This window comes from Myiozetetes cayanensis, unplaced genomic scaffold (genome assembly GCF_022539395.1).
Source record: "Myiozetetes cayanensis isolate MyiCay16 unplaced genomic scaffold, myiCay2020 scf20-37, whole genome shotgun sequence".
NCBI classification, from domain to species: Eukaryota; Metazoa; Chordata; class Aves; order Passeriformes; family Tyrannidae; genus Myiozetetes; species Myiozetetes cayanensis.
The window spans coordinates 13,957,985-13,980,446 of record NW_026087412.1 but is presented as its reverse complement, the minus strand read 5'-3'; the positions used below and the strand labels follow the sequence as shown (position 1 = coordinate 13,980,446).

Genomic DNA, 22,462 nt, shown 5'->3' with positions numbered 1-22,462 from the left:
CACAGGTCCCTGTCTCCTCGAGTTACCCCTCTGGAAAGCAGGAATCAACCTTGCTGTCCTCTTGCACTGTCACCAACAGCCTGAAGAGCAGCTGAATTATCTGTCAGTGTGAATTTCTAAGGTCCTCCATTACCTAGATCTACTCTTTTATTCACAGTACTTTGTGTACTTCAGTTGTAACTTCTGAGCACCTCAGACACCCGACTTGCCTGATTTCCTCGTCTTGAGGAAAGCACCAAAGCAGAAAGTTAAAATTATTTAAGCCAAGCAAGGTGACCTGGTGCTTGTTAATGCAAAAACATTTCCGTGGTTGGGAGGAGAGGAAGAGGGAACAAAATGCTGAGCTCTTTAACCAGGTTACATGTTGAAAGCCCAGATTTAGGGCTAGGTGTGGTAATTCGATGACAAATGAACTTGAAGGATTAATCTAATAATGGATATTAAGTGGCTGGTTTTGTTGAGGGGGAAGTAAAGGGTCCAGAAGTTCTGAATCATCCCTGTCCTGTACTTGGATCTGTGGGTCATAGTGGGAAGTGCAGAATTCCCATTGCATGCCAACTTGCTTTATTTTATAGAAGAAAAAAAGAGAGAGAGTAGAAAAGCATCCCTGACATCTCAGTGATGTAACTGGGGATTTTGGATGCTGCTGAGTAGCCCGGGGGGTTACTCAGGGTTGGAGTGTTTGTGCACATCTGCTCTGCCAGCCTAAAGGTATTGATTGTGTGGAACCCCGAAGTTCCAGCTCAGGCATTCAGAGAACAGCAGCAGAGTTTACAGCAGCTCTGGAAAGGTGGAAGCAGTCAGTGTCTCCTCAGCACTTACATGTTAATCACCCTGGCTTGTTTTGTTCGTTCAACACTGGAAGGAAGTGTTGGAGGAAGCAGGGAGAACGTCCTTCCTTGCAAAGCCAGGGATTTAGAAGAAAGCAGTCATGAGTGGCAGATGTGTTTTACTAGAGCAATTTACACTGTTGAGCAGCCAAGCTCTCACGTATGTGACTCTTCAACACTGCTGTTAGTTTGTGAAGATCTGGCCTCTTATCAAAAGAGATCAGATCTAGGATGCCTCTGCTCTCTCTTCTTTAATTATGACATGCATGTTCTGTTCTCTGAAATAATTTAAATTATTAATCTGGGGCTTACAGTTAAATTGATTTTTAGCTTTTATGCCGTAGACTAAGCCGACAGTAATACAGGGGCAGTGGTGGCTCAGTAACAGGCTGACTTTTTGAGTTCCTCCTTGTCAGATTCAGAGGTGTAGGAACAGTTTGGACCTTCCTATTTTTCTATTGCCAAAACAGGGCAGGGAGTGGCATAACCAGTAGATTGCCTGTGTGTCCTCATTGGCGTTATTGAAGCTGCAGTTCTTCACAGCACCCCTCCTCAGGGGTCTTCTAAACTGTTTCCTGTCGAGCTTTCAGCTGCCTCCCGTGTCCTCAGATAACTTCTGAGGTGCTGACAGGACAGAACTGGCGATGATGGTGTCTCCTGCAGAGCCCTGGGTACTGGGTGTGCTGCTAAATGCAGTGGGTGACGGCAGAGGTCTCTGTGCTTTTCTTCGTGGAGATGTTAATCGGAGTGTCTGTCCTGGTTTAGGAATGGTATTCCCCAGTTTAGTGCCCTGGCCATGCCCCCTCCCAGCTACTGCAAAGATTAACCCTGTCCTGGCTGGAAGCAGGACATTATCCACCCCTAATTCTGTCCCATCTGTGTCACGCCCAGATCCTACACCTTCCAGTGTTAATATATATCTGTATATACACAAGCACAGGTGTCATTTCCACGGTCAGTGGCCATCCCTCCAAGATGTCTGGTGAGTTCATTTAGTCCCAGGACTGTGGTTTCCATCCATCCTAAATGCCTTCCAGGGCAGGAGGGGTGATGTGTTTGATGTGCTCTCAGCTGGTTCCAGCTGCAAAAGGAGCTCAGGACTGGTGGATGTGGAGCACTCCATCCTCACTGTCCATGGCAGTGGCAGTGTCATTCAGCAACCAGTATCACACAGTGCAACATTACAGACTGTCCTCACCCAAAATCCCCCTGAGGAAAAAACCACGATTTTCTCTGTCCTTCTGCATCACCCCCCAAGTGCACCAGGTCCTTGAGCAAAAATAACCCCACGGGTGGGTTTGCCAGTGGTTGAGGCAGGACTGATCCAATCTGTCTTTCCTAACACATTCCTCATGTGCACCAGAGGGGGTTCATCCCCTTCTATAGGACGTGCAGGTTCAGATTGGGCAGGGCCAGCTCGGGTGGTGGACCCTCTAGTTCTGACTGACAAGGTGGCTTGTGCTAAGTGTAGATCCCAGTGTTTGAAGGTCCCACCACCCCTTGTTTTCAGTGTGGTTTTTGACAGTCTATTGCACCAGTCACCTTTCCCAGAGGCTGCTGCATGACAGGGAATGGGAAACCCCCACTCCATGCCCTGCTCCCTGGGCTGGGGCTCTGTGAGTCACTGGTGCTGTGACTTTGCTCAGGCCACCACAGTCCACTCCAGCCTCCACTCTGCACTGGGCTTACACACTGGCCATGTGGGGCTATTAAAGAGGGAGTGAGTCTTGCTGAGCACTCCCTGGCTCTCCACTTCATGAATCATCTCCTGGCTGGGGTCACGGAGTCCTGGCTGGTGATCACTGCTGACACTAAACTGCAGTGGTAGCAATCACTGCTTGTTGTCCATCAACCCTCAGCAGTCCCACAGCAGAGGGGTCCTCTGAGAGGCCAGGCAAGCTGTTCAGCTGTCTGATTCCCTCTGTCTCCACAGCAGCTATCCCAAAAGCACAGCAATGCCCTTTTGGGTCCTTGAAATAATCTCCCTTGAGGTGATCTGTGCCAAGGATGCCCAGGGCCTCTGTGCTAGTCACCATGGGGGGGGCTTTGCCATTCATTCCCCATCAGGTTCCCTTCAACTTCCAGTACAGTCAGCTCTTGGGATCCCTCTGTCACCCCAGAGACAGAGATGGATTCTTCCTCTTCATACCTCGATGGCATCAGGGTACATTGTGTGCTGGTATGAGCTAAAGCCTCACACTCTTGTGGGTCTGATGTGCCATTGGATCCACACAGTCTAATAGCTCTGACTGTCCCTTTGCCCTCCCCAGCTGCAGGCAGGGCCCCTCTAGTTCTGGTCATGGAACTCATTGCCCACATAGAAATATGAACCAGAGGTCCCTTCAGGAGGCTCAGAAGTACCATCATCCCTCCTGTTCTGTCTTAGGGCCTGCCCACTGGAAACAGGAGCAGCATTTATCCTTGAACAATTCCTTGTGGGGGTTGTTCTTCTGCTCAGCTCACACATCTGTGCTGCATCCCACTTCCTCAGCTCCTTTCTGTGGTCATGCAGGTAAAACCACGTCACCCCATGGGCTGTGTCCTCTCTGTCGAGCAGAGGGCATGTGCTCCCAATAGCAGAGGCTGGTCCATACTGGCAGGACATGGGGCATTTCCTCTCTAGTTTGCTAACTAGAGACTTGGAAGTGTTTCCACAGCCGAGGTGCAGGTTAGCAGGGAGGAAAAAAGATGATTGTATTGCCAGAGTCAAGTGCTCACTCGGAAGCACTGGCTGGAATCAGGACAGTGTCAGAATCTACCTGTCCATCTCTCTGCTCAGCAGTCTTGGGAACTGAATTATCTGGGAGACCATTCACAAAAATGGGTCAAACTGACCAGAGATTTCCAAAGTGATTGGAGAAAAACTGATCTGAGGAAGGGAGGGGAGATGAGGCACTGATTGTCCTGGCACTGGTGTTTAGGCACAGTTTCCTGAGTTAACTGACAACAGAACTGGTTTGTGATCCTGCAGTGAGTGTCAGCCTGAAGAGGTGACTGGATTGCTGCTGGATTGGGTGAATGGGTGGAATTCTGTGTCAGTGATCCCATGGCATTGGAAGAGCAGCCACCTGAGGCTTCACTCAGCCTTGCTCAGTGACACAGCCCTGTGGGGCAGAGGGGGGTGCGATAGCTTGGTTCAGTTTTTGGTTTCTGTTCTGCATCTCAGCTTTCCTGGCCTTTGCTGCTTCTCCCTGGCTTTGGTGAATGGGCTTTGCTCAAGGTCTCAGGATATTTTTGCTTCCCAAGTTAACTTTTCCTTCTCACCTTTCTGTGTTGTCTTTAGACAAGCAGAAGGGAACTTGTAATCTTTCTAGTCTATATATTATATATATATATTATAAAGGATTAAGCTAATGAAAATGAAAGTGATAGAAAATCAGGATACCTCTGATTAGAGGCCTTATGATCTTTGTGAACTAATTCCTGTTGATGAATAGAAGCACACCTTATTTAAATAAGACATTAATATAACCTTAACAATTTCACTAGTATTTGGTCACTTCAATTTTTTTTTCTAATTTTTTTCTTTGAAGCTACAGAGCTTCAGCTCTTACCTGTTTTTATCTCTTTGCTAATAAGAAATATTTGTGAGATCACCTTTTTATTCCTGAAATCAGTACTTTAGGATCACTTCAATCCTTGCCTTAATAAGATAAGCAAATTAATAAGCTTAAATAGTAAGCTAAATAAATTAGGCTATTAGATTGCAATTAGCCTGTCTTTAGCCATGCCTTTTAGTCCTTTGAATAGTTCTTGAGGCATCCCTGGGTCCTGTAATTTTTACCTATGGCTCCTGAAGCCCTAATAGAGCGTGTTGGTTGTCGTTGCAGCAGCATTCACGTCACTCCAGACACGTGATGGTGTTGCTTTCCCCTCGCCCAGTCGAGTTTTCATCCCTCCTGTCGGCACTTTGGGAGCTCAGAGCTGTTCTTCAAGCGTTGTGCCGATTCATGGCTCTCCAAGCCCAGCCAAGCTTGTCTAGCTTGCTTCCTTTCTTTCCAGGCTTGTTTTCTACAGTCAGATACTCAGCAGATACTGAAATGAATGCTAACGATAACTATTTTTAGTTTCCAGGATTGGATCATAATCAGATTACTTCAGCCAGGCTTATTTTCCACTGAGCCCGTGCTGCTTTCAGTGCTTTGGTTCTCGTATCAACCTTTCTGTATCTTTTCTACTCTGAGGCAAGTCCAAATCCCATGGTAGTATTTTGATTTTAAGTACTCAGCCAGAATAACCTTCTTCTATTTTTGTACAGAGTCAGGGCTTCAAAACTTAATGAAAATCAACATTTAATTTGGAGAGAAGTTTGTTGGTTTGAGTTTTTGCTTTGTTTTTATTTTTTGGACAAATCTGGATGGACCAGCTAATTAAAGAAATAATACTAATAATTAGTAGCATTAACTTTATGGAGGCAGTAGTGGTGCAAGATACAAACCCAGGAGTGTGGCAGAGGTGGGTCCTACTCCTTGGCACATGCCTGCAAATGCAGGTGCTTTCTCTCTCACAAGAAAGCTGAAAGTGAATTCAATCTGTCCTGCCAGACCTTTTATTAAATTTGGAAATGTTGGAATGAAAGGTGGGTCGGGACAACAGAAGATGACAGAATATCCCAAAGGGAAAGGGATAGGAAGGAGCAGAACTGTGTACAGTTGTGTGGTTTATGACAGCTGGTTGGAGAGGAAGCTAAAAGAGGGACTGTGAGTAGGAAATGATGTGCTTGTAAGAAGCAGTGGGGTTTGCAGCCTGTTGTATTTGTTGCATGTCCTGGGAACCCCTGAGGAATGTGGTAGTGGAGTAACCTGGACTGCTGGAGATGAGGGGACAGTTAATAAAAACTTAGGAGGAAAGGACAGGATTTATTTGCAACCTGAACACTCAGGGTACCAGAGGTAGCAGCTCCTTGCTGCTGGGCTGGAGGAAGAGGTACTGTAGTTATGTCAGTGGTGCTGAAGAAGGGAGGAAAAAAACCTTGAAAAGCAGAAGAAACAGCAAGTGTGGAATTCAGGCTGCTCCTGAGGTATCTTGGAAATATAGATTGGTGAACTTCTTACCTCTGTCATATCACGTGTGAGTTGCACCCTCGGATGAGGTTCAGATTGGTCACAGCCTTGCTCTATAATATCTATGAAACTCCAGAAATTAGAGGAATCAGAATTGCTGTTCTGCTCTGACGAGACCTAAAAAGCAAAACCAGAGAAGTGCCTCCAACACCTGCTGCTCAGAACAGGCTGCAGGGCAGTGGCTTGGTGGTCCAAGTCAGCTGAAGGAAGGTTTTAAGTGTTGGGGGTTGTTTTCAGCTTGGAAGTTTGTACATTCCTTGGCTTGTGAGAGTAGAGTGAAATAGCCCATTTCCTATCCACACCGGGTAATAGATTCCGGTATCTTAGGGAGTTGCCATAGTGATAAAAAAGGGAACAGAATCTGCTTGTCTTTCTGGGATAGCAGAATTATTAAATTAAATGCTTCTTTTCCATTAAAAGAGAGTGTCATTATCATATTTCTGAGAAGAACTGTGCGTGTTCAAGCTGATGTCTTGCATTAATCACGTTCCTTCTTCAAGCACCTCCAGCCTTGACTTGTGCTTGGGATGCACCTCTGCATCTCCCTGGTTGCAGCTGCTGGAACAGCTGCCTTAGAAAACACCTTGCTTGGGAAAGAGTCTGCTTTTGATCTGGTGGGTAGAAATCACGGAGTTGGGACCACAAAGAGCTGGGCAAGAAGCAAGAGCTGCCCAAAATTGTAACCCAGAAACTAAAGTATGAAACGTGAGTTGCAGAGGATGAAGTGGGATGAAAAGGGACACCCCAGAGTGGAGTGCAGGGAACGTGGCTGCCAAAAATGGTGGCTGCGACAGGTAGATGAACTGAGAGGGAAGGGGAGAAGGCAACAGGAAGGGAATGTCCTTAAGCTTCGAACTAAGTAGGAGTGAACAGCAACATCATCGAGGTTTTCAGAGAGGAGCTTTCAGCTCTTGTAGTGGAGATGCACGGGCTGCCTGTGGAAGCTGGAGTAGCCCAGTCAGGCACTGCTCAGCCCGTTCATTGCAGGTGCAAAAAGAAGCAATTCACACTGGATCGCTTTTCGCTTTTATTCCTTTCAGGAAAGCAAATTTAACGAACTTTAGGCCAAATAGAAATCGTTGTGATGGCTCAGAGTTCCCCGTGAAAACGGCCGTTCTTACCAGGTTGTTAACTCCGTTCTTGCTGGTTTATCTTCTTGATGACTTGTACTTACCTGGTAATCTTCCCCTATTTTGGGATCGCAGCTCTGTTTCAGAAATATAAAAACAAAGGTCTCTTGAGTATCTTCCTGCCCCCACCTGCCCCCTCATTTCACACGGGAGGAAACCTTGGGGGCAGAGGCAGGAGCTGCAGCGTTTGAGCCTGGCTCCTTTCCTCCGGAGCTGCAGGTTTCAGTTTGCAGAATGAACAAGCAGGGTAAAACCTTTACTACTCACAGGCTCAGTCCTCTGCTTGTATTTACCAGTTATCTTTTGAGATTTCAGTCAGCCGTGGTTTAAAGTTCCACGGAAGTCACTGAGCTCAGCGTTCAGATAATTAACCAGGAATTGCAGTTAATTCCTCGCGCGCCTGGGTGTCTTGCAGTGTGTGATTTCCAACTCTTCCTTTCCTTCCATCTCCTGTTTGCTGCCTTCCCACCAGGGAGGAGCTGCCAGAGGTTGGCTTTGCTGGAGTCCCTCCCTACCTGGCTGTGTTTGGAGGTGGTTGCTGCTGGAATACATTCCAGACCGCCCCTCAGGGTACCGGTAACAGCTCTGGAACACCGTGGATCTTGGTGCTGTTTGGCAGCAGGTTGTTCTGCCACTAAAACTCATCGATCCCAGCTTGGTTGGAAGCTCTTATAAACTGATAAGAGTTCATTAGAGCAGGTCTTGTGTTGTGTTGTGCACTCCTAGTGTCTGGAAATCACAGTCCTGTTATTCTTAACTCCAGGAAAAACTGAGTTTAACCCCCCTGAAAGAAGCATCCATCAGTTTTAATGAACTCAGCTTGTGATGAGTTTTTGTCTCCATATTTACTTCAGGGATTGCCACGTAAAAAATGCCTTTCCACCTTTTTAGATTATTTTTTGTAAATGGACTTCAAACAAAAAAAAAACTCTTTGGCATTTTGTTTCATTGGCAGTAATTTACAAAAATGAAGTGTGGGTTAAAGGGCATGTCTGATGTTTTAAAATACTATCAAACTATGCTATTTTATTAAAGTTATGGACTGTTGTAACTTTTTAGCCTTAGGTTCCCTTTCCTTATGGAAGCACAACTTTGGACAGAAATACAACGTGGCAGAGAGCAGGATTACCAAAATACAAAGTTTCAACTGGAAGCTATTCTGCTATTTCAAAGAACAGCAAGGCACTTCTTAAAATTTCAAACAAGTATTTATGACTTAATGACCACCTAGAGTAGGAAAAGTCATCCTCATCCTCAGTTTGGAAGATTGGAAAGATTGCTTTGTTGTCATACTGAGTTGTGATATGTTTAATAACAAGATCTATTGAAAAGGAAATGTTAAAATAAAATAAAACCACCCACGTGGTGGTACCTGTCAGGATTTCAGGCCCTCAGTGCTTTGGGGGTGTTCTAGATGTTTTAACAAAATTAAAATCAATATTCCCGTTCTTTGTCTTTTGAGACCAAAATATTGGTAATACTTTTTCAAAAAATCTATTTTTAAACAAGATCAGAGACTGGAAGGGTCAAATCCTTCCACAGACAAATGAAGTTTGTGGTTGGGAATAAGACACGGGGAAGCTGAATAACAGCCCAGCAGTTACAGTTCCTGTTTCTGGCCTCTGAAAGGTTTCAATAGTCCGTCTTAATCTTTCTCAAAATCTCACTTTTAGTTTCAGACATTTTCCTCACTGTTAATCTGATAGACCCTCAAAGCATTAATGAACAGCTGTAGTTATCAGTCGATCGTTTCTCATACCTTGTCTGAATTAGTGGGTAATTTTATGAAATGTTTTGCTATTAATTTTTCAGATAAGAGCTGCCAAAACCCATGGTGTGAGAAATAATAATTAAACTAATTTCTTTGAGCATGCAGTCAACAAAACAAACACAGAAATACAGAAAATAAAATGCTAGATACTTGTGCCATGTGATAGTAGCCAATACCGCTTCTCTTTAAAAGCAGTCTCAGGATTAAACTTCAGATGCTGGTTTTTGGTCTTATAGATGCTATTTGAATTATTCAGCTTTACTCTGGAACACAGCACGTACTCGATAACCTCTTACATTGCCAAGTAACAGCTTTGGGGATGTTGTTTTTTTAATGTGTAAAGATAGAACGTCTTGTACAGTGAAGAAAGGCCCAAATCTGGCAGCAGTGGCTGTGCAGGGAAAGGGAAAGGGAGCGTTTCCTGACGTGAAGCTGCTGGGAGGGCAGCTGGGCCCTGTCTGAAACCCAAGGGTGCAAAGTACAGGGGCAGAGAGGACGAGGCCCAGTCCAATTGTGTTCATTGGACTCTGCCCCGGGGTAATTTACTGCTCCTTCAGTCTGGTTCCTGTAAGCATGAAGAGCACCCACTGAGTAATCCCTGATTATGGGGCTGTTACAGTGATAAGCTGATGTGTGAGGCCCTTCTTCCAGCTATTCCCCCTGAATCCCTGCTGGTAAGGGAAGAGGAGAGACCAGGATGTGGAAAACCACTGTGGTGTGTAAGGAAAGGCTGGGCAGGTCAAGGGAAGAGGAAGATACAATTTAATATTTCAGATAAAGACTTTGCTCAGGAGTTGGATTTATATTTAGGACATTCTGACAGGTGATAAAGTCACCTGGGAATCCTCCCAGTGCGGGGCAGGGGGAAGAACAAATGTGATCTGTTGAGCATGTCCTGTGAGAAGCAGCTGAGAGAGCTGGGGGGGGCTCAGCCTGGAGAAGAGGAGGCTCAGGGGGGACCTTCTGGCTCTGCAAGTCCCTGACAGCAGTGGAGAGCTGGGGGGGTGTTGGGCTTTGCTCCCAGGGAACAAGGGGCAGGACAAGGGGAAATGGCCTCAAGCTGTGCCAGGGGAGGTTGGAGTTGGATATTGGGAAGAATTTCTTCACTGAAAGGGTTGTCAGGCACTGGAAGGGGCTGCCCAGGGAGGTGATGGAGTCACCAACCCTTGGAGGTGTTCAAGAAACAGCTGGTCTGGTTGACAAGGTGGTGATCGGTCACGGGTTGGACCTGATGATTCTGTAGGTCTTTTCTAACCTGAATGGTTCTGTGACTGAAATTTCCTCTTTATTTTGAGGTGAGCAAGAAGGATCCTAGTCTTAGTCATCCTCTTTGGAAGAAGTAAATTCCTGCTATAACGTCTTCAGGACCTTTTGTCTAATGTGATATTGAGTAGCTCCAGTAACAGAGATTTCACTGCTGGGGAGAGACTCCTGCAGGCCAAGGGGCTCTTTGGATGAATAGGGATTGTTTATTTAGGGGTAGTTGTGTTTCTACTTGCTAAACTAAGAAGTTTTGGGGTGTCATTTGTCAAGGATGTCAGCTTTAGATAGATGTCCTCTTGCTCAGACACTCAAGCACCAGAACACAAGCTGATAACCATTAACTTGATGCCTCTATACATTCCCCTCCCTTCTCATCTAGGCTATGTTACAAAGCCATGCTTTGTGCACAGAATGCACAAAGTAATCACAGGAGCTGAGGTTTGTTGGGCATTCAAAAGCTTCTGCAGTGTTGGAAAATGTAATTTCTGCCAATTTTCACGGGAAGGATAATCCTGTGCTTGCCTTTGGTTTTGTAAGTTGAATTGCAAGACTTCAGCCCCACATAGATGTATATATTTGTAAAGCATCTTTTTGAAATATATTTTAACTTGATCAAAGTTGTGAATTTGTGAATTTACTATTGAGAATTTCATACTGAGCAACTTAAACTAGAATTTGGTCTCTGTGAATGCAAAGATGGATATTTAATGTATGTGGATTTTTTTGTTGGTTTTTTTTTTAATGTCCCTTTGGAATCACAGCAATTCTAACCATTTCATTCATTCTTTTCCAGATGGGAATGACAGGTAACACTAGTCCCTTTGGGCAGCCTTTCAGTCAAACTGGAGGGCAGCAGATGGGAGCTACAGGAGTGAATCCTCAGTTACCAACCAAGCCAGGCATGGCCAATAGTCTGTCTCCCTTTCCTGCTGACATCAAGAGTACTCCCGTCACCAGTGTGCCAAACATGGTGAGTTGGACCTGCTGCTTCCAGCATTTTTTACCTCTTCGTGGTGCTTTCTGAGTTCTTGGGTGATCCAGCTTCTGCAGCTATCAAATCACCTCCCATTTAAGCATCAGCGTTGCCCCGGGGTTCCTTTGTGTACATTGTTATGCAGGAGTTTAACTTCCTGAGCAATCACAGTGTTCTGTTACAAGAACTGCACTGCATCCTTTCGTTTTGTCTGGTACATTTAGTTTCCAACCAGATAAAAACGTCTTCTCTAAGTTCTGTTTGTCAGTTAGAATGTGTTGGATGCATCATCACCTTCCTGAGGCTAAATGGAACCTCACAATCCTGAGGGTCTATTGTAGTGAACACCCCACGTGCTTCTCACTTTATGTGGTGCACAACTTGCAGCTCCCAAGCCTATGAGAGCAGTTCTTGTTAGGATACCTTACAAGTTTGTAGTATTCTGTTTACTCGAGTTTTCTTGATCAAGGAAAATGAAATATTCCCGTTTGTCTCAGGATGTTGCGTATTAATCAAACTGCTTGTGTTGTTTCTATGGAAACCTCAGCATGTTGCATTTTATATTCTTATACATGATAGCAGTTACTATAGAAACTTGTTAAACCTTCCATAAGATGCAAATTACCTATTTTTTTTAATTTAAGTCAAAAAACACAACTATTTTTTGGCAGAACCAATGCTTGTCCTTCCATCAGAGAGTTTGCTACCTGCCTGTCGCCAGTAGGCTCTGTATGACAGGCAGCAGGATGTAATAAACTTCCTCTTTTTCTCCTGATTTTAGAGGATCACTCCTAATTTTTCTGTAGTCACACTGTGAAGTCGTTGTTTAATATCATCTGTCATTTACTCTTCATGATTATGGAAAGGAGCTGGTGACTCGTATTTAAAACCATCTTCAGAATGCCACTTGCACTAGTGCAGGATATTTGTAAAAGACAATTTGCTGCATGACTGCTCTAAATTTGTTTTTAAAAATTTTGGGTCAGGTGTGAAGCAAATAAATTATTTTCCAGATTCTACAAGGAACCTGCAGGTCTCCCCAAGGGGCCATATTCCTCTCAGGGACTGGGTGATCTTGAAGCCCAATTTTGTGCTCATTTAAATATCAGGTTTTGGGAAGCCTGAATTTTAATAAACTCACTTATTAGTATAAGGTGCAGTGGCAGATATTCAGGTGGAGTAAAAAGGGCATTTGCCATCTGGGTTTGTTTTGTGGTGGGAGAGAAATAAAAAACTATTTCCTTTCTCCCATCTTGTCCAAGAGACAGAGGAAAATGAGGGAAACTTTCCCAGTACTACAAATTGCAGTTTCTTTAAGATGTCAAAAACAGCAGCTGAGAGAACAGTCAGAACCATCTTTCTTTGTTTCTCAGGTGTCAAAAGCTTCATATGTGCAATATGTGGAGAGTAATGACCATTTCAGCCAAAAGGCATTGGCACTGTCGAGCCAAAAGGTCTCAGCTCGTGGCTCACGAGTGGCTTAGAGGGGTGACAATCCTGGCAGGGGTGGAACTTGAAAAACTGAAGTTTCCATCCAAACATTTTGTATTGTAAAGCCAAGAATTTAAAAGGAAATGTCACACTTGTTAAGAATTTAACCTTTCTTTGGCAGCAGTGGGTAAGGCAGTGTAATTATTTGGTAATAGCACATCCATGGCCATATGCTGTTCCTTCCACAGGGACTTTGCTTTCCTCAGTGAACAATATGAGCAGAGCCCTTGGAAAGAGCACACAGTCAACATTTAGTTCTATTTTTGCTGCTCAGTGTGTGGCTGTGGGCATTGTTGGGGGGATGTTGGAACTTATTTCACTGAAATCTTTTCCAAATGGTTTTTCCTGTGGCAGCCAGCACTGGAGCAGACCTAACATTTAGGATTAGTTAATTTTCCCAGCTCCTCTCTGAGATAAAGATGTGTTGCCCTGGTTTTAAACACAGTAAGAGTGGAAGAATCTGCTGACTCAGAGCCTGAGGTTTGTAGGTTCTGAGTTGCTAAACCTTATTTGCATATTAAGATATTTTCTAAGGGTAAAATAACATTCTTAGCATTCAGTGAGTTATAGGAGCACACATCTGAGTGACATCTGTCTCTCACATTGGGCAACTGAACTGTGACCCAAGTGGCACTTGTGAAAAGCAGCTTGTGACAGGGGCAGGTCCCAGAGCGGAGCTGCAGTGGTGGAGCAATCATGCCAAGCTTCCTTTGCCATTTCTGTGTCCTGGGATGTTTCAGGACCCTGGAGATGATGGTTTGTTTAATGTATTTGGCCTTGTGCATGGTCTGCTGGAGACAGTGCCTGTCCTGGACCCTGACGGGGGCAGGACTGTTAACATCTCTCAAAAATGAACCCATGGAGGATCAGCTCAGACTCCATCTACTACAGCAAGTGAAAGACCAACTACATATTTTAAAAATAAAAACCTCCAGGGTCTTTTGTGGGCTGATTGAAACCACATATCTTGCTAAACCAGCCCTCTGTACTATTCTTATCATAAAAGGGCTCCAAAAGGACTATTCCATGTGAGAGACAAGCCCATGTGAATGCAAACACTGGTGATATGTGGCATATCTGAGGCAGGAAACCAGATTGCAACATGGCACTGAACACTGTGGTTACCATGAAGAGAATATAAATGAGAAAAGAGGAAATAGAAAGGTGCAGCCATTATCTGAAAACCCTAAATCCTGAAAAGCGAGATATTTTTTAAATGCTTTCAGTCTTCAGCCTTACACCTTCATGTGGGCTCCAAAAGTAAAAGATGAGTTTCTTAACCCGCTTTATTCTAATTGTTGTGTGACACCCCTGTCCCCACCACTAACCAGGAGCTTTGCCACTGCCAGGCATAACCCTGGCAGCCAGGACAAATGTGCTGCAGCTGTGCATTTGGGTTTTTTTGATCCAAATCCAGGCTACCACTCTCCTGAGAACAGCACTCTCTTCCCTTCCCAATAAAGTGGGTCTCAGAAGTGTTAGTTCTTTGCAGCCTGTGTTCCAAGCATGACCTTACACTACACCCTGAGAAGCACATTTGGATTAATCTCTTTAATTAGAAAAGAAGAACAAACCTTATGGTATTAAAATGATTAAAAGGTCAGCATTAAGGTATTAATTTTCAGTGCCAGCAGGATGGATTGATTTTTTCTGTTTGTTTTGTTTTAATGGTGGATCCGAAGAGCATATTAGCTCTTAATTTGTATGGCTGCTACAGAATCAGTTCTCTTTACAGAATGGGCAGCTTGGAATCTTGAGGGAAAGGCTTGTTTCCAAAGGAGAAACGTTGCTTCTGGTGTTGTGGGAAGTTTTGGTGCCACGTTATTGAGATTGAGTGTCGCTGAAATGGTTGATGCAGGACTGGCAGCGCTCTGCTGCCCTGAGATCATGCAGAATCCCTGGGCTGTGCAAGTGAGCCACAGCTCACTCTTGGGCACTCAGCACAGTGTGCAGCCTGTTCAGGAGCCAGAAGGCTCCTGGTTTTGGAATGTGCAGGCTCCAGAATGAACTGTCAGTGGAGGGAACCCTGTTAGACTTTCCCATCGCACTCACTGAAGCTTTGCGCTCCCTGTCCCAGGGCTGGTGATGGATGGTTCCTTCATGGACATACCAGTAAATCTAGTGTTTCTACATGAGTTAGGAACACAATGGTTGAAGTTTGGCTTCCAGACACCAGCTTGGTTTCACAGTTATCCCTATGACCAGCAGATGGAGTTGAGAGAATGTTACTTTTTGGAAGCGAAGGAAATCGTTTCTCCTTGGTTCTTGACTTAGAATTGGAGCAGCACATCTTCTCCTGGGTGTTTTTTCCCCCATCTCTTACTAAACTACCTCAAGAGCTTTGTGTTGAGTTCTTTGTTTCCTTTTATGTCTTTTATACTTTTTGTATTAACAGATTTTGATCAAAAGAGGGGAAAAGTGACTGGGGGGAGGATGTCTCAGGTGTGCTTTGCTATGGACTTCCAAGAGAGAGGAAGAAAGCTCTTAAACTGGGAGGCCAGGTTTAATTAGAACAAGTAGAACTGAGGCTCCTTAAAATAGACCAATGGTGTTTTATTCTGGAGACCAGAAATAAAAGGCTTTGTGAAAATCACTTAACTCCTGTGCCCTTCCAGGGAGGAAGGCCTGCGTTCTTAACCTCTCTGTCATTTTTCCTCTCTTGCAGCACAGTCACTCTTCTCTTTCACTGTGGGAAAGGTCTGTGGCTCTTGCCCCAGAGTCATGCTGTGTGTCTGCTTGCTGTTCTCCCCAGCAGTCTCCCAGTCTCTGGTGGGCTTGCTGTTAGCTGTGCTCACCTTCCCTGTGCCTGCCCTGACCTCCTCTCTGAAAGTTTTTCATTCACAGGCATGTTCACTCCTTCTCTTCCTCCAGAAAATCCCTCCTGATTTACAGCAGTGAACAGCTGGGAAAAGCTCTTGTCCATGTTGCTTAGCTGTGGTCTCTTAAAGGAGAGGATCTTAACAGCCTGGAAACAACTCCAGCAGATAGTGTTTGGTGCCAGAGAAACAGCACTGTTGGGGGAGCAGAGAAGGCAGCTCTTTTCTGCCTTCGTGCAGGAGTTCATCCTGGGAGTGTGGTTTGCTTTGAATGGTGGAGCATTTTAGTTTTTGCACCATCCATAAATGCAGTGCCAGCCTGGCAAAAGCTGACAAAGAGGATTTGCTCTTTCCACAGCACTCTTGTCCATGTCCTACTCTCCCATCCCCCATATGCAAATACACGTGGTGGAGAATATCCATTGCTGTTTCTTTCTTCCAGGAGTTGAAGTACTGCCCAGTCAGCGTGGCTTTCCCTCCCTTACAAACTTCTCATTTGCCTCTTATCCTTCTTCTATTTGGGATGTGCTGTTTGGGATTTTTAATGTTCATCATTCCTTAGTCTGTTTTATCCCACAGTAAAATATTAAGATTTATGTAGGTTGTATAAACCCCTCAGTGTTTTGTTCAGGTAATTTCCTGTGTGTGAGAGCTGAACTCTGTCTAAAGATTGCTGTATTTTGTCCCTGTTTGCTACTTTGAAACACTCCTTCAGTGTGTGTTTCTTGGCATTTGCTGGTCCTTCAAATCAGAAAGTCGAGGGGATGAAACTCCACAAGTGTATCCTTAAGAAAGATGCTGATCCAGCCTTGATTCCCTGGAGGTGTCCAAGGAATGGCTGGGCTGGGCTGGTTGACAAGGTGGTGATCAGTCACAGGCTGGACTTGATCTTGGAGGTCTCTTCTGACCTAAACGATTCTGGGATTTTAGGATCATGCTGGCTTTGTATTCAGGAGCTGAGTATCTCCTGCCTCCTTTGCTGGAGCACTGCCAGGGCTCAGGTTGGTGCTATTAACAGGCTGATATAACTTCTTGACACTTGAGTCGTTCTCCCTCCAGAGACCATGACCCCCTTCCAAGGCCATATCCAGTTCAGGAAGCCTTTTCTCGTTTCCTCTCAAGTTTTCTGCCCACGATCCAGACTCAGATTCTGATTCCTGCAGCTCCTTGGGTGAGGAAATGCAGCACTGCAGGGTTTTTGGGCACAAATGCCAACGCTTGTGCTTGTAGTACTTGTGCCCATCTCAGCCTGGTTTGTGCGTGTGTGAGCACAAACCTCCAGCCTCTGGGGCCAAAGCAAACCTTGGCATTCCTGGTGTCAGAAGGATTCTTCCTGTTTGGATAGGCTGTTCAGAGTAACTGGTGGAACCAGAGGAACCACCATCCACATGGAGAAGTGAAAGCTGGTTCTGTGCTGCTTTCCCAGTGGAGCTCTGGTGGTCACTGGAGAAAGCCTGGGTTCATCCAGTGACTGTACTGGGGAATGCCTCATTCTTAATGCCATCTGACAGCTGCTGCTTGAGCTCTCCTTCAGTTTTGGGACAGAATTCCTGGGTTTTCAGAGCTGGTTCGACAATTATTAGAGCATTCCTGCAATTCCTGTGTGCAGGAAGAACTTCCTTGAATCTTAATGAAAATGTGTTTGGGTACACGGCTGGAGGTGATCACACTGTGAACAGTAAATTTGTTGCTGATTAGAAATGTTCTTTGAGATTTACAGTTCATGTGTGTATCCACTTTATGCCCACTATCCCTTCTCAGGAGGGGACCCTCGGGATCACACTTTGAGCCTGTGGTTGAAGGGGAACTGAAGAGATCTGGGTGTGTTTCACCTCATGTGCCTGAAGGTGGGATTTGTGGCAGTGGAATTTTAATTACCTCACTAAGATCCACTGTTGATTACAAACCTGATTCTATGAAAAGAAATAAAAGGCCTTTTTTTTTAAACGCATGATTTGTCCTAATACAGTGATTCCAGAAAGTCATGTTCTCTTACAAGGGAGAAGGGAAAAAGACCATGGAAGTAGAAAGAAATTACAGAAGAGGAAGTGTGTTTTAAAACCACAATGCTGTATGGAAGCTGGGCTGATGCAGAGTTCTGTATCACATTGTTTACCTGCTCTGAGATTGCCACTGCTACTGGAATTGGTGCCTACTTTTATAAGAAGAGGTACACAGTGTTCCATCTTGACAGTGTGGAGTGGTTTTGAATATAAACACATCAAAACATAGAGAATTGGTCAGCTCAGTAAAGTGAAATACCAGGGAACTTTGTGTCCATCCAAGTTCTTGATGGTGAGATGTTTGTGCACCCGTAATGCCCAGACGTGCAGGAAGATTTTGCCTTTTGGGATAGGGACAAGGCAGAACCATCTTCCTATGGGAATATAGAGTGTCTATCATTTTAAAGGGTCATAATGACTGTGTTACCCTATAGAAATGTGTATTACTCTGTTTCTAGAAAATTGGTCAATGAACTCCCATCTCTGTCAGAGGTTTTAGCAGACTGACAATCCCTGATCCATTTGTTCTGTTGATGGTGGAGCTCAGCAAGGGGCAAGAGAAACAAAACTATCTTTTTTTATCTCATGTATCTGACCATTGAAAGATTAATTTTAACCGTGGGACAGAAGTGTCTGAACTTGTTGCCTCAGCAAGAAAACTGTTGGTCATTCAGGTGCAGCAAAAAGAAGCCTCCTGCTCGTTCTGGGGTGCAATGACTCCTGTCCCTTTGGGGTGACTGGGGTGCACTGGCAGGTCTTCAGTAATCAACTGGTCCTGCAGACCACTGTTCTTGGGAGGCAGACTAGCAGGGAAGAGATCAACCTCTTCAAACACTCAGCAGTCCTGGGCAGGAAGATAGGCAATATTCTGAGGTGGGGGTTGTGCCTCCCTGCAGACACTCTGCTCTCATCTGGACTCAGGCTGCTTGTTCTTCAATCCACTGATACTCTGCAATTCTGCTTTTTCATTACTCACTCTTCAAGAAGCCCTTTTGGGTCAGGTCATCTGTGCTGATACAGCTGTGACTGTTAACTGGTAGAGTAGGAACAAAAGGAGAACTTGGCTTGGGAAACAATTCTTTGACTGGGATGAAAACACCACTTCCAACAAGATTTTCTTTGGCATGGCCTCTGTATTTTTTTGCAGATTGACTGAACTAATTGTTTCCTATTTGTGACCCAAGAATTGTTTCAGCAAAACCTGTCTGCTCTGTGGATGTGTTCACAGGAGAAATGGAAGGCTGAATTCCAGCTGTGTGCACTGGAAGCAGAAGTGGCTGTGTTTCCTTCATTCACCCTTTTTCCTTTTATTGCTCTTTTTCTTGTCCTGGCAAGGCCAAGACAAACAGATTCAGCAATTCCTCTTTGTTTAAGGCTTGCTATAATCATTATCAAGTGGCAGAGTCCCCATCCTCCTCCATCAAACACCAGCCATGGTGTTTCCTACTTGATCTTTTGTGCTTCACTCTCCAGAAGAAAAAGCAAGCTCTTCAAAAGCTGATGTGCAGGGACAAAGCTTGTTGCTGGAGCAGCGACAACTTGTGCCAGGGAAGCTTTTGTTCACCAAAAAACCCCAAGATTGCTGTTGTTAGCCTGTGGAATTTTCTGGGGAGTTCCTTCTCAAAGGTCAGAAGTAGAACGGGCTACAAATGATGTATTCTGTCACTTTAATGTGATTTTCTTTAAATGTAGTACACAGGCTTTGGGCAGTAGTGGTCAGCACTGAATTATTTCCTCTCTTACCTCCCCAGTGTAATCCTATTCTTCCTATATTCTATTTATAAGTGCTTTTAATGGCTGATTTTCCTTAGGTAGCTTTTCTGTGTTAACCTATTTTCACAGGGCATAATCAAAGTGATTCTTGGGACAGTTTTATGTTTGTCCGTGAGATTAATTCAGGCTGCAAATCACAGGCATTTAAGTGCTTTTGTAGTCCCATATCTACCCCTGCTAGGGGAGAACATTGCAGGCTGTGGATGTGCTTAATTTTGAAAATCAGGTTTCTACATTTGTGTCCAGGAAGGTAGAAAAAGGTGCTCAATCTGTGCTGGAGAAATGACACGTTAAGGAGGCTGCTTCTCTTCTGCACAGTTATGAGCTGTACCTTAGACTGGAGATCTCTGCAGGTTTGCAGCTGTCAGGCAGAGCTCAGGCCTTGGTACAGGAGTGTGTCCAGAAAGAGTGGATGCTGGAAGTAAAAACATTGGATTTTACAAGCTGATACATCCCAGCATCACCCTGTAGTTAACTCTGATTCACTTCAGCAGCCATAATGCAACCCAGATTTAGGTGGCCCTTTCCAGGAGAAAACCATATACAGCTCACCCAGGAATTTTCTCTTTGAAAGGAATATCAGCACTCACTTGTGAGACAGAAGACTAATTTATGCTTGGGAAATCTGCTCTACCTTTTGTTGTAATATATAGAGACAGTCATAGAACTCTGACTGTTTTCTCCCATTGGACTCCTGTTTCTGTTAGGGATGAGAAACAAAGTCTTAAGTGTACAAAACCTGTAATATGAAAATATAATACTAAACAGGCTTGAATTCATAGAATCATAGAATGGTTTGGGTTGCAAGGACCTTAAAGATAAGGTCCAATAAACAAAAGGGTTTGAGTGGCTTGTGTTTTAAACTCTTGTTTTTAAATGTTTTAACAGAGGAACTTCTCAATACTTTGTTCCAAGATTAGAATAGATCCACAAGGGTCATCAAATCCAACTTCTGGGTCTGCACAAGACCATCCCCAAGAGTCCCACCCTGTCCCTGAGAGCACTGTCCAGAACCCTCCTGGAGCTCTGGCAGCCTTGGGGCTGTGCCCACTGCCCTGGGGAGCCTGTTCAGTGCCAACCACCCTCTGGGGGAAGAACCTTTCCCTGAAATCCAACATAACCCTCCCCTGAGACCACTTCAGTACCCTGGGGTCCTGTCCCTGGTCCCCACAGATCAGTGTCAGTGCCTGCCCCTCTCCCCCCCTCAGGAGGGAGGTGTAGACCGCAATAATCCCGCACCATTAAGGTCAGGCTCGCGCCTCACAGAGGTGACGCTGAACTCTCTGCTCTCTCAGTCCCAGATGCAAACCCAGGTGCAGCAGGTGGGGATCGTCCCGACGCAGGCCATGGCCACCGGTCCGACGGCGGACCCGGAGAAGCGCAAACTGATCCAGCAGCAGCTGGTCTTGCTGCTCCACGCCCACAAGTGTCAGCGGCGCGAGCAGGCCAACGGCGAGGTGCGGGCCTGCGCCCTCCCGCACTGCCGCACCATGAAGAACGTCCTCAACCACATGACGCACTGCCAGGCCGGCAAGGCCTGCCAAGGTGAGGCCACGGGGCTGAGCCCGCTCTGCAACACCAGCTCTGGGGGTTTTCTGGGGGGGTTTCCACCACAAACTGGTGCTGGAATTAAAACAGCTGTTCCCTGGTTTGCACTTCTCAGTTTAAAAAAAAAAAACCCAATGCAATATTTGCCTTTTACGAGAAGGATAGTGCCAGGGTAGACTTGCAAGCATCTTTTTCATCCCATCTGTTGTATAAAGAGGGTGTGCTATTCACCACATCTTCGTCTTAGATTTTAGTACCAGTTTCTTCCATTGTTTTCTTGACTCATCCCGAAAAACTTCAGTTGTGTTTAGCTGTGTTTAGTTATGTGCACAGTGTTGCTTGTGAAGGAGAAAGAATAGAATTGCTCTTAAAAATGAGATTGAGTTAATTGAAAACCAGCTAACCTGGTTAACAGTGACCTTAACTCCGTTGCTCTTCCTTGCTGCAGTTGCTCATTGTGCATCTTCGAGACAAATCATCTCCCACTGGAAGAATTGTACCCGGCACGACTGTCCTGTGTGCCTTCCTCTGAAAAATGCCAGTGACAAAAGAAACCAACAACGTGAGTAGTTCTCTTACTGCTGTCACCACTGAATGATGCTATTAAAGCTCATCAACTGTGCAGTGTAGGAATGAACTTTGGTAGTGTCCTAACAAAATTAGTAGCTGGTTAACTTGCAGAGGGATAAATTTACTAGTGAATTCTCCTTTCTGATCATTGAAGGCAATTTACTACTGAAATACACAATAATTGGGAAAGTCTGAGCTCAAGCACCCATCTGTTTTTAAAGGATGTGGCAACTTGTAACTGGTGCTTCATTGTGGGGCAGATCCATAGATTCCAGTTATGAGGCATAAAGTTTTGGATATAGGTACAGTTGGGGGAAGGAGATAAGCTACTTGATTGTTTTTCTTGCTGCTAGGAACAAATTAACGTGCTGGTGATTCAAAACAATCAAAAATGTTTGAAAAAGCAACTTGCATACAAGATGATGTGATCTGGATGTCTTAATCACTAAGTGTACTTATTGCTGGTATAGATTAGCTAAAGCCCTGCAAATCATAGTGCCCAGGCCTGGTTTTTATAATAGCTGAGCTGTTACTGTTGCTTGTGGCAAGTCCATTTCCAGTGTATTTTTATTTCCCTCTTGCTCTGAAACAGAAAATACTGAACTTATGTTGGTAGGTTTGCCTCTCATCAAATCCTTTGAAAAGATGCCAGGGTGGAACATTTTACAGCATCCACACTGCAGTTCTAGGAGTCTTAAGTAATGTTATGCCTGAGTATATTTAAATGAGGGTTAAGGAGTGGAAAATGGCTGGAGAAGTTGCAAAGCTTGTACATTGGAATTGGCTTGGAAGCATTCTGCTAATTCCCAGTTAAGATGAGTCTGCAGTGAGGAGCACCAGTAAACCTTGGAGGATGGAGAACTGGTCCTAGATTAGGTGGGATTAAGACAGAGGATAAAGTATCTGGAAAAGCTGGCAAAATTATCCATTGAGCATTACTCTCTTTACAGTTTCAGGAGGGGTGTTTCCCCTCCAAAACAGAAAAAATTACACCTGTAGAGGTACTTGGAGGTCAGGATTTTGTTTGTGTTTTACCAAACTTCTTGATAAACAAGTCTTGTGTGTTGAAAATAGTAATTTGTGGCAAGTGCTTAGTTGTTTGGTCCTCAAAAAATGTGTTGAAAGCTTTGCTTTTTAATTTGTGCATAACATCCTTATTAGACAGTTGTTATCAAAGGACTAACAACACCTAGCACAACAGAATTGTATTTTTCAATACAATTGTATTTTT

General features: G+C 44.7%; 1 protein-coding gene across 5 annotated transcripts in view; it reads left to right on the top strand.

Moving 5' to 3' along the window:
* The window catches only part of CREBBP (CREB binding protein), a 92,540-nt gene that overhangs the window by 25,552 nt on the left and 44,526 nt on the right, over positions 1-22,462 (top strand). For all 5 annotated transcript variants that reach the window (XM_050317595.1, XM_050317593.1, XM_050317596.1 and 2 more), the window contains 3 exons: positions 10,851-11,027; positions 20,409-20,658; positions 21,110-21,223. In XM_050317595.1, coding sequence (XP_050173552.1) covers positions 10,851-11,027; positions 20,409-20,658; positions 21,110-21,223 — 541 coding nt within the window. The remainder of the gene's footprint in view (positions 1-10,850; positions 11,028-20,408; positions 20,659-21,109; positions 21,224-22,462) is intronic.